General features: G+C 47.6%; 1 protein-coding gene across 10 annotated transcripts in view; it reads right to left on the bottom strand.

The window, feature by feature from the left end:
* Window positions 1-14,764, bottom strand: part of gse1b (Gse1 coiled-coil protein b) — a 663,364-nt gene that overhangs the window by 17,766 nt on the left and 630,834 nt on the right. For all 10 annotated transcript variants that reach the window (XM_072517860.1, XM_072517861.1, XM_072517862.1 and 7 more), the window contains 2 exons: window positions 5,499-5,769; window positions 88-468 (listed from right to left, as the gene is read on the bottom strand). In XM_072517860.1, coding sequence (XP_072373961.1) covers window positions 88-468; window positions 5,499-5,769 — 652 coding nt within the window. The remainder of the gene's footprint in view (window positions 1-87; window positions 469-5,498; window positions 5,770-14,764) is intronic.

Below are 14,764 nucleotides of genomic sequence, written 5' to 3'. Positions count from 1 at the left end.
TGCGCCATTCTGTTTGTAGTTGTTGACGCACAATTAGCCGTTGTATTTTCCTTCGGGACAGCAAGGCAGGCACCCATTCCCATTTACCTTTATGCTTCTGTAATGCTCGCTGTGTGGACTGTAACACGGACTCGTGAAACTGCTGGGCAAAGTCCTCCGCCATGAACACTTCCCAGGGCTTGCTTTTCTCACTCAGGCTGTGAACAGCAGCATGGTTTTCCTTCTGCAGGGCACCTGTGGCATTCGTGAGCACACTCACGGTTCTGCTCCCTTCGAGCGGCCTACTCTTGTCACTGTGCAGGCCTGGCTCCTTTGGCCTCGCGGTCGCCTCCGAGGCTTTGGGCGGCTCCGCCCGGATTGACTCGGCACTCTTCCGGAGTTCTGGCAGTGACGGGACGGCGCGGGCGGCACTTGGCGGCCTGTCGGAATCGGCAGATGAATGTGCATTCGAAGATTGGACTGCGGCACCTGCAGAAGGAAAAGCAGGCAAAGGCAGTCAAAACCAAAAGAGAAAAACACTCTTCAGCGTTGCTGGATTCTGCTCCACTTGCTGCCCAGGCGGCAGTCTGAAGGGTAACACATAGACCCTGCTCTGTGAGGAATAACAGCCACACAAATACGTTTAGAGGAACTGCACAACAAATTAAATGAGCTGTGCTGCATAGTAACCAATTATAAAGGTAACAATAGGCAGGAGTACGGGGAAACAGCAAGGGAATGGCACGAAGCCACAATGCTCGTTTGGAGAGCTGGCACAGACACGATGGGCCAAATGGCCCCCTTCTATGCTGTAACAATTCTCGATGTCTGGTACTGAGACATGTTTCGATTGGCAGCTTTCTCTAATAAACTCACATTCTGGTGGGCAGTCTGTTGTGTGAGCTTCTCCAGCAAATGTCAGGGGATTACCTGAATGGCTCATTTGAGCCGGATTCAGTCCCCACCAGACATTCACACATGGGCTCATGCTAATGACTAGCAAGTCCTTCCTTATTCCTCCATTTACCCTCAGCCCAGCTAAACCAGCAGAGATTGAAAGTTGAACCTCGGCGCCCTCTAGATTCGTACGGATTCGGGACTACACGAGGCAGTAGCTTCACTGATACAGACACCCTAATCTCCGCCAGTGGTTACCTCCCCCAGCAGCTATTCAGGCCCTGGATTGTGGCTAGTTTTAGGTCACAGGTATTGGGAAATAATTGCACTGCGTCTAATGCTACCTGGCCAAGGTGTGTCATGGCAGCACAAACCAGGGATCAAACCTGAGAGACCCCCATCAGCCAACGGAGTACCTTAGATTGAATCACTAACCACAGGACTCCATTACATGAACTTAAGGGTTTGGACACTTTGGCCAAAGGCACAGAAAAAGACGAACCTTAAATAAAAATTAACTTCAGCATCTCACGTCTGCCTAAACTGGGGCTTCTGGGTGGCGTGATGTGGCATTTCTCCATTTGGAGGTGCCCAAACATTAGCCACCAAACTGAGACACTCTCAAACCCCACAGGTACAAGAAGCTACAATATTACTCCTGAAATGGAGACCACCCGCTTCCCCATCCCGAACACCGAGCATGACAACATTATACACAACATCCTCCAAGATTTTCGGGACGTCACTGCTATGCTGCCCCCAACATTCGCTGCAGAAACCAAAATGTTTCAAACCCCCATAACCCCAGGCCGCCTCAATGTTACTCCTGTCACAGGGATGCTCAGATTACCACAATCACCAGAATCAACTCTGAGCCAAGATGCTCTGAAGCCCAATCCAGGGTTTATCTGATACGTCGGATTGCCAATCTCCGTTAACTGGGCAAAGGGTGATTGGAGGACTGCGATTAAGTTGTGAAACCCCGGGCAGCACGGTGGCACAGTGGTTAGTGCTGCTGCCTCACGGCGCCGAGGTCCCAGGTTCGATACCGGCTCTGGGTCACTGTCCGTGTGGAGTTTGCACATTCTCCCCGTGCACATTTCGCCCCCACAACGCAAAGATATGCAGGCTAGGTGGATTGACCATGCTAAATTGGCGCTTAATTGGAAAAAATGAATTGCATTCTCTAAATTTATTAAAAAACAGTTGTGAAGTCTTTGCTCATGAAAATTCACTTGATGGATTTCAGTTTATAAGACAGGGAAGTAAATGGATCAAATGGAATTTCAACCCAAAGAGCAGATGATTATATTTGGGTCATCAGCAAAATAAATTTATGAAGGGGAGAAAATGATTTTTCTCTCAGGTTGAGTAAGGGGGGGGGGGGGGGGAATCAATTATGTCTGTTCTCCCTCTATCACTGCTTTCTTGACGGCAGCCTCATGAGCATCATTTTAGCAGGCTCCATTAGGAAGGAAAGAAAAACATCCAAAGATAAAAGGAAAGAAACAGAAAGAGAGAGAAACATGTGGAAAGTGAAGCAGATAGGGGCATAGAGAAACTGGTGAACAATAAAGCTGCTTTTGGGTAGTTGATGAGGAATCCAAAAGTCCCCTCCCCCACCTCACTGGTGGTCACTACAATGCCAGAGGAAAGTCACGCCAAGGTGCATTTCCCGTTACATTCCAACGAAAGCAGCAGTTCAGGAGCCTCCTGTAGGCCAGTTGCAAAAGGACCTCTTGAAGAGATCACAACACTCACCAATTTGAGATGAGCTGGGGCTGCTGCACGATGGAGGAGCGAGATATCCGAAAGGTGCTTGTGAAGGCTGTGTCTTTTGTTTTAGGGAATGGATCATTTCCATCAGGGTCTCCTTTCTGCGTGTGGTGTGTGAGAGAGAGTGAGTAAAGCACCAATAAGCAACAGGGTGAACACTGAGCTTTTACAGAAGAGGACAATTCAACAGAGAAATTCGACCGCCTGTGACGCTGAAAAGCCAAGGGATGGGCCAGTAGCCAAATGCAGGTTTAGGCTCACACCGGGGCCCATGCAAGGATGTGTGCTCCGTCCTCTACACGCACGACTGTGTGGCAAGATTTAATTCCAACTCAAATCTATAAGTTTGCGGATGATACGACTGTGGTTGGTAGTATCTCAACAACGATGAATCAGACTACAGAAGGGAGATAGATCACTTGGTTACATGGTGTCCCGAAAACAACTTCTCTCTAAATGTCGGAAAGACCAAGGAACTGATCATCGACTTCAGGAAAAGTAGCACGCCACACATCCCCGTCTGCATCGATGGCTCCGAAGTGGAGATGGTCGATAGATTTAAGTTCCTGGGGGTCACCATCACCAACAGTCTGTCCTGGTCCACTCATGTTGATGAAACAGTCAAGAATGCCCAACAATGTCTCTACTTCTTATGGAAGCTAAAGAAATTCGACATGTCTGCATCGACTCTCACAATCCTCTACAGATGTGCCATAGAGAGCATCCTATCTGGCTGCATTACAGCCTGGTGTGGCAACTGCTCGGCCCAAGATCGCAAGAAACTGCAGACTGTGATGAACTCAGCCCAACGCATCACACAAGCTTGCCACCCTCCCATTGATTCTGCCTACACCTCCCGCTGCCTCAGGAAGGCAGACAGCATTATCAGAGACCCCTCACACCCAGGCTTTGCCTTCTTCCAGACCCTTCCGTCAGGAAGAAGATACAGAAGACTGAAGACCCACACATCCAGATGTAGGAACAGCTTCTTTCCCACAGCTACTAGACTCCTCAACGACTCCCCTCGGACTGATCTGTTCCCTGTAAGAACACCATTCATGACGCCCTATGCTGCTCTTGCTCATGTATTTACTTTGTTTGGCCCCCTGTTCCGCACTGTAACCAATCACGGTTTGTCGATGTACCATTTGTCAATGTACTCTGTCAATTATTCTTTATTTTGTCTGCAATGTCCATACTGTGTACGTTTCCTTGGCCGCAGAAAAATACTTTTCACTACATGTGACAATAAATCAAATCAATCAACTCAACATGAAACTCTAAACCTCAGCCTGACTGAGGTTACAGGCACACTCACAAACAAATCCCAGGTTGCACTGCTGGAGGTGCTGTTTTTGGATAAGGATATCTTTCTTTGACTCCCCCTTCCTGGACCTCAATCAGATATGGGGTGCAATCATCATGCCCAACTCGGGATGCGACGAGGCGGGTAAATCCCGCGACAGGCCTCTTGCGAGAATGAGGATGCTCGTTACGCCTCGCGAGATCAAACGAGATCTTGCGAGGCGTCGTGATCTGGATCTCATCCTCAATGGGTATGATCCAGATTTGCATATTCAAATGAGTAATTAGTTTCACTTGAATATGTCTGCGCCAGAGCCACCCAAGGCGCGGGGCCTAATGACCTCTCCTCGGGAGACCTGAGCAGACGCTGTTTAGCGCTGGTTTCCACAAACCTGGACCAGATGTCCCGGCACTGGGGTGTCTCCCAGGCTATCGGGGGACTCCTGGGTGGTCGGGCTCTGGGCAGGGTGGTACCCTGGCACTCCCGATGCCACCCAGGCACCGTGGCACTGCCAGCCTGATACACTGGCAGTGCCAGATTGCTCAGGTGGCATGTTGCCCATGATGGGGATCATGGGGATGCCCTGCCCTTATGAGGTGGGGTGCGGACGGGGAGGAGGGGAGGGGGCCTTGAGAACCCCCTAGTTGGAAAGTTGGGGCGTGGGGGGGGGGGGATCCAGAGATGGGGACAGCATCTCTTCCTGCACTGGCCAGCTGAGCTCATTAGTGCAGGAAAGGAGCCTAAAGATGGCCTCGCGGGGCCTTCCTCGCCGAGAACCAAAAATGAAGCAGAGTCCCGTTTAATAGCGGGGGCCGTTCTCAGCTCCGGGAAACACCCTGCTAAACGCGCCCAAACTGGGGCTCTGTTTCATTTCCATTAAATCGTGCCCATGGTCAAATGATCTGTGACCCTGGTGAGGTTAAATGTGAAGAGTGGCAATGTGGATGAGATACCAGAAAATAATTAGGATGATAAAGAGCTCTTCATTATCAGGGAGGAAGGATCACCATTAAAAGGGAGAGGTTTAGGGAGGGGTGGGAAATGGAGATCATAGAATTTACAGTGCAGAAGGAGGCCATTCAGCCCATTGAGTCTGCACCGGCTCTTGGAAAGACCACCCTACGCAAGGTCAACACCTCCACCCTATCCCCATAACCCAGTAACCCCACCCATCACTAAGGGCAATTTTGGACACTAAGGGCAATTTAGCATAGCCAATCCACCTAACCTGCACATCCTTGGACTGTGGGAGGAAACCGGAGCACCCGGAGGAAACCCACGCACACATGGGGAGAATGTGCAGACTCCGCACAGACAGTGACCCAAGCCGGAATCGAACCTGGGACCCTGGAGCTGTGAAGCAATTGTGCTATCCACAATGCTACCGTGCTGCCCACAGAGATGGGCTGGGTGGGTGGGTAGGGGAGTAAAAAGATCCCATTGGAATAAACTTTACAGGTTCCAACTGGAGGCTGATAAACTGTTGTTGTCTGGAGCTGCCGGTTTGTAAGGAACACTCAATGGAAAGAAGCCCGCTTACCTTTTCTTTTCTCTGGGAGGATGTGCGCAAGGCTAAAAGACGTTAGGAATCTCTTCTTCTCCGCCAGGTCGGGAGTGCTGTTCATTTCGTCGGCGCTGTACTTGCTGGTGGGCAGGAGCCGCGGCGAGGGTGTCTGCCGTTTGTTAGGGATGGCCGGTGGTGAGGGACTCCGCTCCATCAACATCCGCTGTCTCTTGCGTCGTTTCTTCTTCAGCAGCTCCTCCCTCCTCGCCCGAGTGGTCAAACTGAACACTCTCAGAAAATCCAGTTTCTAAAATGACAGAAGGACAGGTGGAGATGAACTCTGCAGCCTCGAGAGTACAGCAAGGGAAAAGGGGAGATAGAATTGTGCAGACAATTTGAAATGAGATGACAGGACTGATAAATTATTTTTCTGCTTCTTATTCAATATATATTTCTCAATTATTATCTCACTGATAGTTCCCAAACAGTAATTGGTCAACGATCTGGGCATTTGTAGGCTCTGGGGGGGGGGGGGGGGGGGGGGGGGTGCAGATGTCTCAAAGTGCTTTGGAGCCAGTGGAGTGCTCTCTGAAATGTAGTCACTGCAGTAATGTAGGAAACACAACAGCCAATCTCCACCAAGCCAACTCCCGCAAATAGCAACATGATAATGAGCAAACAATTTGTTCCTTCAGGGATAAATATTCGGCAGGACACCGGGATAACTTCCCTGCGCTTCCTCGAAATAGTGCCACGTGAATCTTTTATATTCACCCAATCAGGCATCGGTTTAAAATCTCATCCTAAAGTCAGCACCTCTGACAGTGCCGCACGACCTCAGTACTGATCCTCTGACAGAGCAGCAATCCCTCTGTACTGACCTTCTGACAGAGCAGCACTCCCTCAGTACTGACCCTCTGACAAAGCAGCACTCCCTCAGTACTGACCCTCTGACAGTGCGGCACTCCCTCAGTACTGACCCTCTGACAGAGCAGCCCTCCCTCAGTACTGACCCTCTGACAAAGCAGCACTCCCTCAGTACTGACCCTCTGACAGTGCGGCACTCCCTCAGTACTGACCCTCTGACAAAGCAGCACTCCCTCAGTACTGACCCTCTGACAGTGCGGCACTCCCTCAGTACTGACCCTCTGACAGTGCAGCATTCCCTCCGTACAGCTGAGTGTCAGTCTAGATTTTGGCGCTCAAGTCCTGGAGTGGGGCTTGAACGTTGTGATTCAGAGACGACCGCGCTGCTGAGCCACAGCTGACAGATAAAGAAAGCTGAGCTGGGGCCTGGGACTAATTGCAGAGCGCTGTCAGAGAGTAAGCACCTCTTTCTGTGCTATAAGGTTCTATGACGAACTCTCCCCATCCTACATCACCCTACCATTCCCTGGAGCCTAGAACAGTCTCCCTACCCATCCGAATATTCAACACAAGTCACAACACATAAATAATGGAATACTCAGCACTCGCCTACATTAGTGCAGCTTCAGCAACACTCAAGAAGCTCAACACTGTCCTGGATAATGCAGTCCGTATTACCTGTACTCCTTTAGCAACATCTTCCAAACCCGCAACCTCTACCACCTAGAAGGATAAAGGCTGCAGACATCTGGCCAAGCTCCACCCTGATTAGGAAATATAATGTTGTTCCGTCACTGTCACCGAGTCAAAATCCTGGAACTTCCTCTCTAACAGCTCGAAGGGTGTACCTACACCACATGGATTGCAGCAGCAGTTCAAGGGGTGGCCCACCACCATCTTCTCAAGGGTAATTAGGGATGAACAAGAAATGCAAGTCTACCCAGAGATGCTCACATCTCATGAACAAATAAAATTCTCATTATTCTACGTGGTACGGTAAATAGGTTTGTAGCCAGATTATTACTACGGGGAGACCTTGTTCCATAGATTTAGGACCAGGGATAGCGCAACCCATGGCGTGGTGAGGGATAGAGGTCAAGGCTCAAATTCTCAAACATAAGATGGTCACTAATAAATCCGATTAGGAATTCAGCCAAAATGCCTTTAACCAGGAAGTGGTGAAAATGCGGAACTCACACTTCCTGCTGCCACTGGAAGTTGTTGAAGCGAGTAGCACAGTTAGATTTCAGGGGAAGTCAGGCAAGCGAGAATGGACTCCAGGTTCTGTAGACAGGATGAGAGTGGGAGGAGGGCAGTTGGGAATGTAAACACTGACGTGAATCTGTGGCGTTGAATGGCTTCTTTCTGTGCTCTATATTTTATGGCGCATTTAAATTCCTAGGGGTGCACATCTCCAAAAATCTGTCCTGGTCCACCCACGTCGACGCTACCACCAAGAAAGCACAACAGCGCCTATACTTCCTCAGGGAACTAAGGAAATTCGGCATGTCCACATTGACTCTTACCAACTTTTACAGATGCACCATAGAAAGCATCCTATCAGGCTGCATCACAGCCTGGTATGGCAACTGCTCGGCCCAGGACCGCAAGAAACTTCAGAGAGTCGTGAACACCGCCCAGTCCATCACACAAACCTGCCACCCATCCATTGACTCCATCTACACCTCCCACTGCCTGGGAAAAGCGGGCAGTATAATCAAAGATCCCTCCCACCCGGCTTACTCACTCTTCCAACTTCTTCCATCGGGCAGGAGATACAGCAGTCTGAGAACACGCACGAACAGACTCAAAAACAGCTTCTTCCCCACTCTTACCAGACTCCTAAATGACCCTCTTATGTACTGACTTCATTAACACTACACCCTGTATGCTTCATCCGATGCCAGTGCTTATGCAGTTACATTGTATATGTTGTGTTGCCCTATTATGTATTTTCTTTAATTCCTTTTTCTTCTCATGTACTTAATGATCTGTTGAGCTGCTCGCAGAAAAATACTTTTCACTGTACCTCGGTACACGTGACAATAAACAAATCCAATCCAATCCAATCCAAAACTTTTAGTAACTAGCATCTCAAACCATGACAAATGGGAGATGTAGAAAGACCAGACTTTGGGTGTCAGGTGTGCATTTTTTACATTTCTGGGCTGGTTTTGTTGCAAACCATGAGGGGTCTGGACAGGGTAGATGGGGGAAACCTGTTACCATTGGTGGAGGAACCGAGAACTAGAGGGTGCAGACAGAAGGTAATTTGACAAGCGAACCAATGGCGACATGAGGAAAAGCTTCTTCACATAGACAGCGGTTAGGATCTGGAATGCACTGCTGGAGGGTGTGGTGGAGGCAGCTACAATCGAGGGGTTTAAGGGGAATTGGATTATAATCGGGAAAGGAAGAATATTCAGGGCTACAGAGAGAAGACGAGGGAGTGGCTCTAGGTGAATTGTCCCTTCAGGGGACCAGCACAAACACAATGGGCCAAATGGCCTCCTTCTGTGCTGTAATCATTCTGCGATCGACATCAACCCTACTGCCGTGAAAATCCTAGTGAGGTGCCACTAAAATGCAGAACTCCAATTCCCGATGGACCTTACACTGACAGGCCAGTACGGGGCAAGGTGGCTGCATTTCTCCCCTTCCCGATCTATTTATGTGTAACAAATGAATGTCGTTCATGAGGATTCACTTGCCCCTTCCTTGTTCTGTGAGATACAATACTCCCAAGGTCCCGCTTCGTTTTCCAAAGCTTTCCTGATGTCCTCAGTAGGAGTATACAGAGGTCATCCTACTGGTGAACCTGGCTGACAGCAGTTCCTCTGACACTTAGGTTTAATGGAGTTCTCACCGTTGCCAGTTGTGAGGGCCGTTGAACGCCCGGGAGCAGTGTGATAGAAATTCTGATAGGAAATACTCAATGCACCAGTACACAATGACCCGCAGGCCGAGATGTCAGGTAAAATTGGGCGAGCAGCAGAAGTAACAAAAATGCTGCGAAATAGTGCTGACACTGTCATCGAACCACAGAGTGGCTACTGGAACCAAAACATCTGGGTTTTGAACTCTCCAAGACGTGGTGCAATTGCGGTTACATTAGATGCGGGTTTATTCATCCTTCCCGGGGTCAGTTTGCTGCACATTGTTGATCCCGTTCTGTTTTGCATTTGGCTCGTAGGCCCTTCTACTTTGTGTCTTTGATTGTCTTGATATTCCGTACTTTCCCACCGTTATTTATGCTTGTAGCTTCCCTTGGCAGGCTCATATTTGTACTTGGCTCTCTGGTGGAAGGTGCAAGCATTTCTATTTAATAAATTTAGAATACCCAATTATTTTGTTTTCCAATTATGGGGCAATTTAGCATGGCCAATCCCTTCCTTTCCCTTCTGTTGGTACAGAGGCGAGGGTATCTGGTCTCTCCAGCGCAAAGTTTAGTGCTTGTACCATTTGACTTTTGTAGAAATGTGTTGTGAACTGTTTTAATAATCAGAGTATCCGTTTGGCCTTGTATATATATTTTTTACTGTTTTAATGAAAAGATATGGCAATCCACTTAATCTGCACATCTTTGGGTTGTGGCGGTGAAACCCACACAGACACTGGGAGAATGTGCAAACTCCACACGGACAGTGACCCAGGGCCGGGATTCGAACCTGGGACCTCAGCGCCGTATAGTCCCAGTGCTAACCACTGCACTGCCGTGCTGCCCAAGGTGCAAGCATGACCAGTGCCTCGGCCTGCTCCCACAGGCCCACAGTTCCTATCTGGCTGTTCAGCCCCACTCCACTCTGACTCGGGAGGACAGGTGACACGGCCACGAGTCACAGCCAGCAAACATCTCCGCAGGATTGTGTGTGTCTGTCCTCCTGCTGTTCTGTAAATTGTGGAATATTTCCCGTGGGATAGAATGTTTTCCCCAGCTCCAGGAGCACCGAGTACTGGCATGGGACCATTTTCTGAAGCAATTCTGCAATCCAGGGTCAATTGAAGCTCCTCAGCTCATTCCCATGTAGCTGAACTCAAGCTGCTAAATTGCTGGATTGATGGGTATAAGAACTAATGATCTTGTTCAGTGAATTAATTGGAAGCATCAGGGGAAGGAATGAAGAAATGCACTGAGATGATAATGTAATTAAGTGAAGATTGATTGGCGCGTGACAAATGAAAATAGTTTTTACACCCAATTCAAGTCAGAATGTTGCTATTTAGCACTGTTATGTCAATGAATGTAACCCATGCCAGTCACCCACCAGTTTGTAGACCTAATCAATTCCTCTTCTTCAGTCACCATTATGTTACTTTTAGGTGCATGGACAAATGTAAATTATTGGACAAACACTTAAATGCCTGTTTTGGGAAGGTAATGAACAGAATTTCTCTAGTTTAGGTACAGAGAGCATCAGATAAAGAGAAAGTTGAGGGGCTATGATCATTGTTAGTGTTCTCAGAAGGTTGGGGTTACACAGAGAAGTGCACAGTCATGTGATCTTAGAATTCCACAGCACAGAGAATGGCCAGAGACACCATGGTTCCCCTTCTGGCTCCCTTAAATAGCTAACCATGCAGGCCCATATCTCTAAATTTGCAGATGAAACAAAGTTGGGTGGGAGGGTGAGCTGTGAGGAGAATGCAAAGATGCTTCAGCGGGATTTGGGCAGGCCTAGTGAGTGGGCTTATGCATAGCAGATGCAGTGTCAGGTGGATAATGGTCAGCATGGTAGCACAGTGATTAGCACTGTTGTTTCACAGCGGCAGGGACCCGGGTTCGATTCCCGGTTTGGGTCACTGTCTGTGCGGAGTCTGCACGTTCTCCCCGTGTCTGCGTGGGTTTCCTCCGGGTGCTCCGGTTTCCTCCCAAAAGTCCCGAAAGACGTGCTGTTAGGTGAATTGGACATTCTGAATTCTCCCTCTGTGTACCCGAACAGGCGCCGGAGTGTGGCGACTGGGGGAATTTTCACAGTAACTCAATTGATTGTTAATGTAAGCCTACTTGTGACACGAATAAAGATTATGAAATAAGTGAGGTTATCCACTTTGATAGCAAAAATAGGAAGGCAAATTATTATTTGAATGGGTCTAAATTGAGAGAGGTGGGTACTTGGCGAGACCTTGGTGTCCTTGTGCAGACGTTGAAAGTAAGCATGCAGATACATCAGACACAAAAGAAAGCAAATGGCCCTTTGACAGAGGGTCATCTGGACTTGAAACATTAGTTCTTTTCTCTCCCTACAGATGCTGCCAGACCTGCTGAGATTTTCCAGCATTTTCTCTTTGGTTCCACCTTGACTCATCTCCCTTTAAATTAAAGCTGCTCATCCCTGTTATCACCTTGGCGAACTCTGTCTGTATCATTTCCATGGCCTTGATATCCTTCCTAAAGTGGATAAATATCACCACAATCCCAGAGGACCGTAGGCTGTTCTCCCCTTTGAGAGCTGACTGGTGGTGATTTAACCTGAGGATCCACACCTCAGGCTTGGGGAAGGTTAAGAAGGCCGTACTCATGTGTGCGGAACTTGGCTATACGTTTCTGCTCGGCCAACGTTGTCTACCTCATACGCTGCAGGAAAGGATGCACCGAAGCGTGGTACATTGGCGAGACCATGCAGGCGCTGCGACAACGGATGAACGGACATTGCGTGACAATTGCCAGGCAGGAATGTTCCCTTCCAGTCAAGGAACACTTCAGCAGTCAAGGGCATTCAGCCTCTGATCTTCGGTTAAGCGTTCTCCAAGGCGGCCTTCAGGACGTGCAACAACGCAGAATCGCCGAGCAGAAACTTATAGCCAAGTTCCGCACACATGAGTACGGCCTCAACCGGGACCTGGGATTCATGTCGCATTACATTCACTCCCCACCATCTGGCCTGGGCTTGCAAAATCCTACCAACTGTCCTGGCTTGAGACAATTCACACCACTTTAACCTGTGATTATCCCTCTCTCCAGTTGCTAATTCTGGACCTGTAGACTTAATTACCTGCAAAAACTTGCATTCAAAGTATCATATTGCATCTTTGACTTTGTCTATATATGTGTTTCTGGAACCCACCTCTTCATTCACCTGAGGGAGGAACAGTGCTCTGAAAGCTAGTGATTCAAAACAAACCTGTTGGACTTTAACCTGGTGTTCTAAGACTTCTTACTGTGCTCACCCCAATCCAACGCTGGCATCTCCAATTCATGGCTCTTCTTATAGGGCAGCACAGTGGTGCAAGGCTAGCACTGCTGCCTCACAGCGACGAGGACCCGAGTTCGATCCCGGCCCCGGATCACTGTCTGTCTGTGTGGAATTTGCACAGTCTCCCCGTGTCTGTGTGGGTCTCACCCCCACAACCCAAAGATGTGCAGGGTAGGTGGATTGGCCACGCTAAATTGCCATTTAATTGGGGGGGGAAAAAAATGAGTGGGGTACTTTAAATTTATTGGGAAAAAAAGAATCTCTTCTTATACTTTCATCAACTTGCTTCTGCAATGTTAAAGATGTAAATTCCTAGATCTCTCTGCATTTTATACACTAAGTGGCAAAATATTACATGTCCTTTTACAATTCTTCAGTGTCCATGGTCTCTCCTTATTCAAAGTGTATAACCGTGCATATTTGATACCCTCGTGTCACGTCTGTTCCACAATTGCCTATTCATTCTTTGGAAATACGGGAAAGGAAATGCGCTCCATGCACATGCGCAGGTACATAGTGTGCATGCATGAATCGGAAGGACGGCCAGAGCAAGTTTGAAACCTTGGTTTAAATCTTCCCTTAACCTTCTCAGCTCTAAAGAGAGCAACTGCAGATTCTCTAATCTCTCCAGATAGCTGAATTCTCACATTCCTGGTGCCATCCCAGTAAATCTCTGCACCTCCTTTTTTCAGGGTCCTTTATAACTTTCCTGAAGTGTGGTACCCGGAATTGGACACAATGCTCAAATCTTGCAATATACTACCACTCCCTCCCCATTTCAAAAAGCAACTTGTATATTAAAATGTACAATGGTACATAAATTCCCAGATACAATGTCTAGATAACATCAATAATACCTGAAAGTTAACAGGCTGGATTGCTTACATGTTTTTATTGTGATCAGAACTAAAATATATATGACCGATATTGTCGGAGTAATTTAAAAGAAAAATTGTTTTTTATGTGTTCAACAAAAATATAATTTGACAAGAAGCAATGAAAATGACTTATTTCCTTCTTTTTTCCCCACCTACCTTCAATTAACCTATCTGGCCTCTTTCTCTTTCTGCCCGAGTATCCCCTTCATTCCCAATAGCTTCACGCCACTTCATTCACACTTCTGACTGTCAAACCTGAACTTTGACCTCGACTACCAACTGTGATTAACGGTTGGCACTGTGACATTGATTGATTCACCCTAATCAAAGACCCTAACGCACTTTGCTCTACCTGTGATTCTGTACTACCAGCAAACCTTCAGTTTCTGTTTTCCTCTCACTTTGGAACTTTCGGAGGAATTTGGACTATTGGAGCTTTCGCCTGCTCTACCTTTGTTAGATTTCCTCTTTCAAGCTTAAAGCTGATGGGATTCTTTCTCTACCTTCATTATGTGAATGCACCTAATCTCTCTCCAACAACTCCAATCACACACTTCTCCTCATCACCTCATTGGCTTTTAATGACTTTTCACCATGACCTTCTGACCAACGTTGAACTCTCTTAAGTTTCACGCTTTGCGTTTCATGACACATCTTCACTCTGCCTTGCTTTTCTCTTACTTTGCTATTGACATCAGGCCTACACCCTGTCCTACCAGCATGTTTGAACACTAACTCGCAAGGTGTGCAACCTGTTGCAGGCTGTGGGGTCATTCCCGCAAGAGAACAGAAATTTGTCCAGCCTGTGTTGAAGAGAAATATAAAAATTACTGACTAGCTCATTGCCTGTCCGAGCAAATACCTCTGCAAAGACCCCATTCACAGTCTCTACGCTTCTTTTTGCAGCATTATTCGAGGAGGGACAATATGCTGGTATTAGAGTGTTTTTGACTCAATTCTTTACACAGAAATATTTCAAACTCTTCTGGCATAAACTGTGAACCATTATTTGACACCAACAACACTGCTAACCCATAAGTCGAAAACCCGCCTCTCAAAACATAATAGATTTGACGCTTGTGGTATTAGGCATAGACTCCACATTTATCCACTTGTTATATCTATCGACCAAAACAAGGTTTTCCCTTCCACTTCAAATAAATTGACATGTATTTGCTCCGATGCTTTTCTTGTGTTTGATCTTGAAATGAAATGAAGCTTGGTTGCATCATTTCTCATTCTGAGACACGCATTGCAACTTTTCACTAACCCAGTGCCAAAAACAGCTTCTTGCTTCTGCTTTGATATGGACTATCCCTGTGCTCTCTTGATGAAGTTCCTCGAACAATCTCTCTCCAACCCG

The sequence above is a fragment of the Scyliorhinus torazame genome, chromosome 10 (assembly GCF_047496885.1).
Source record: "Scyliorhinus torazame isolate Kashiwa2021f chromosome 10, sScyTor2.1, whole genome shotgun sequence".
NCBI classification, from domain to species: Eukaryota; Metazoa; Chordata; class Chondrichthyes; order Carcharhiniformes; family Scyliorhinidae; genus Scyliorhinus; species Scyliorhinus torazame.
Note: the sequence above shows the minus strand (reverse complement) of the source record. Positions and strands in the feature narration are given on the sequence as shown.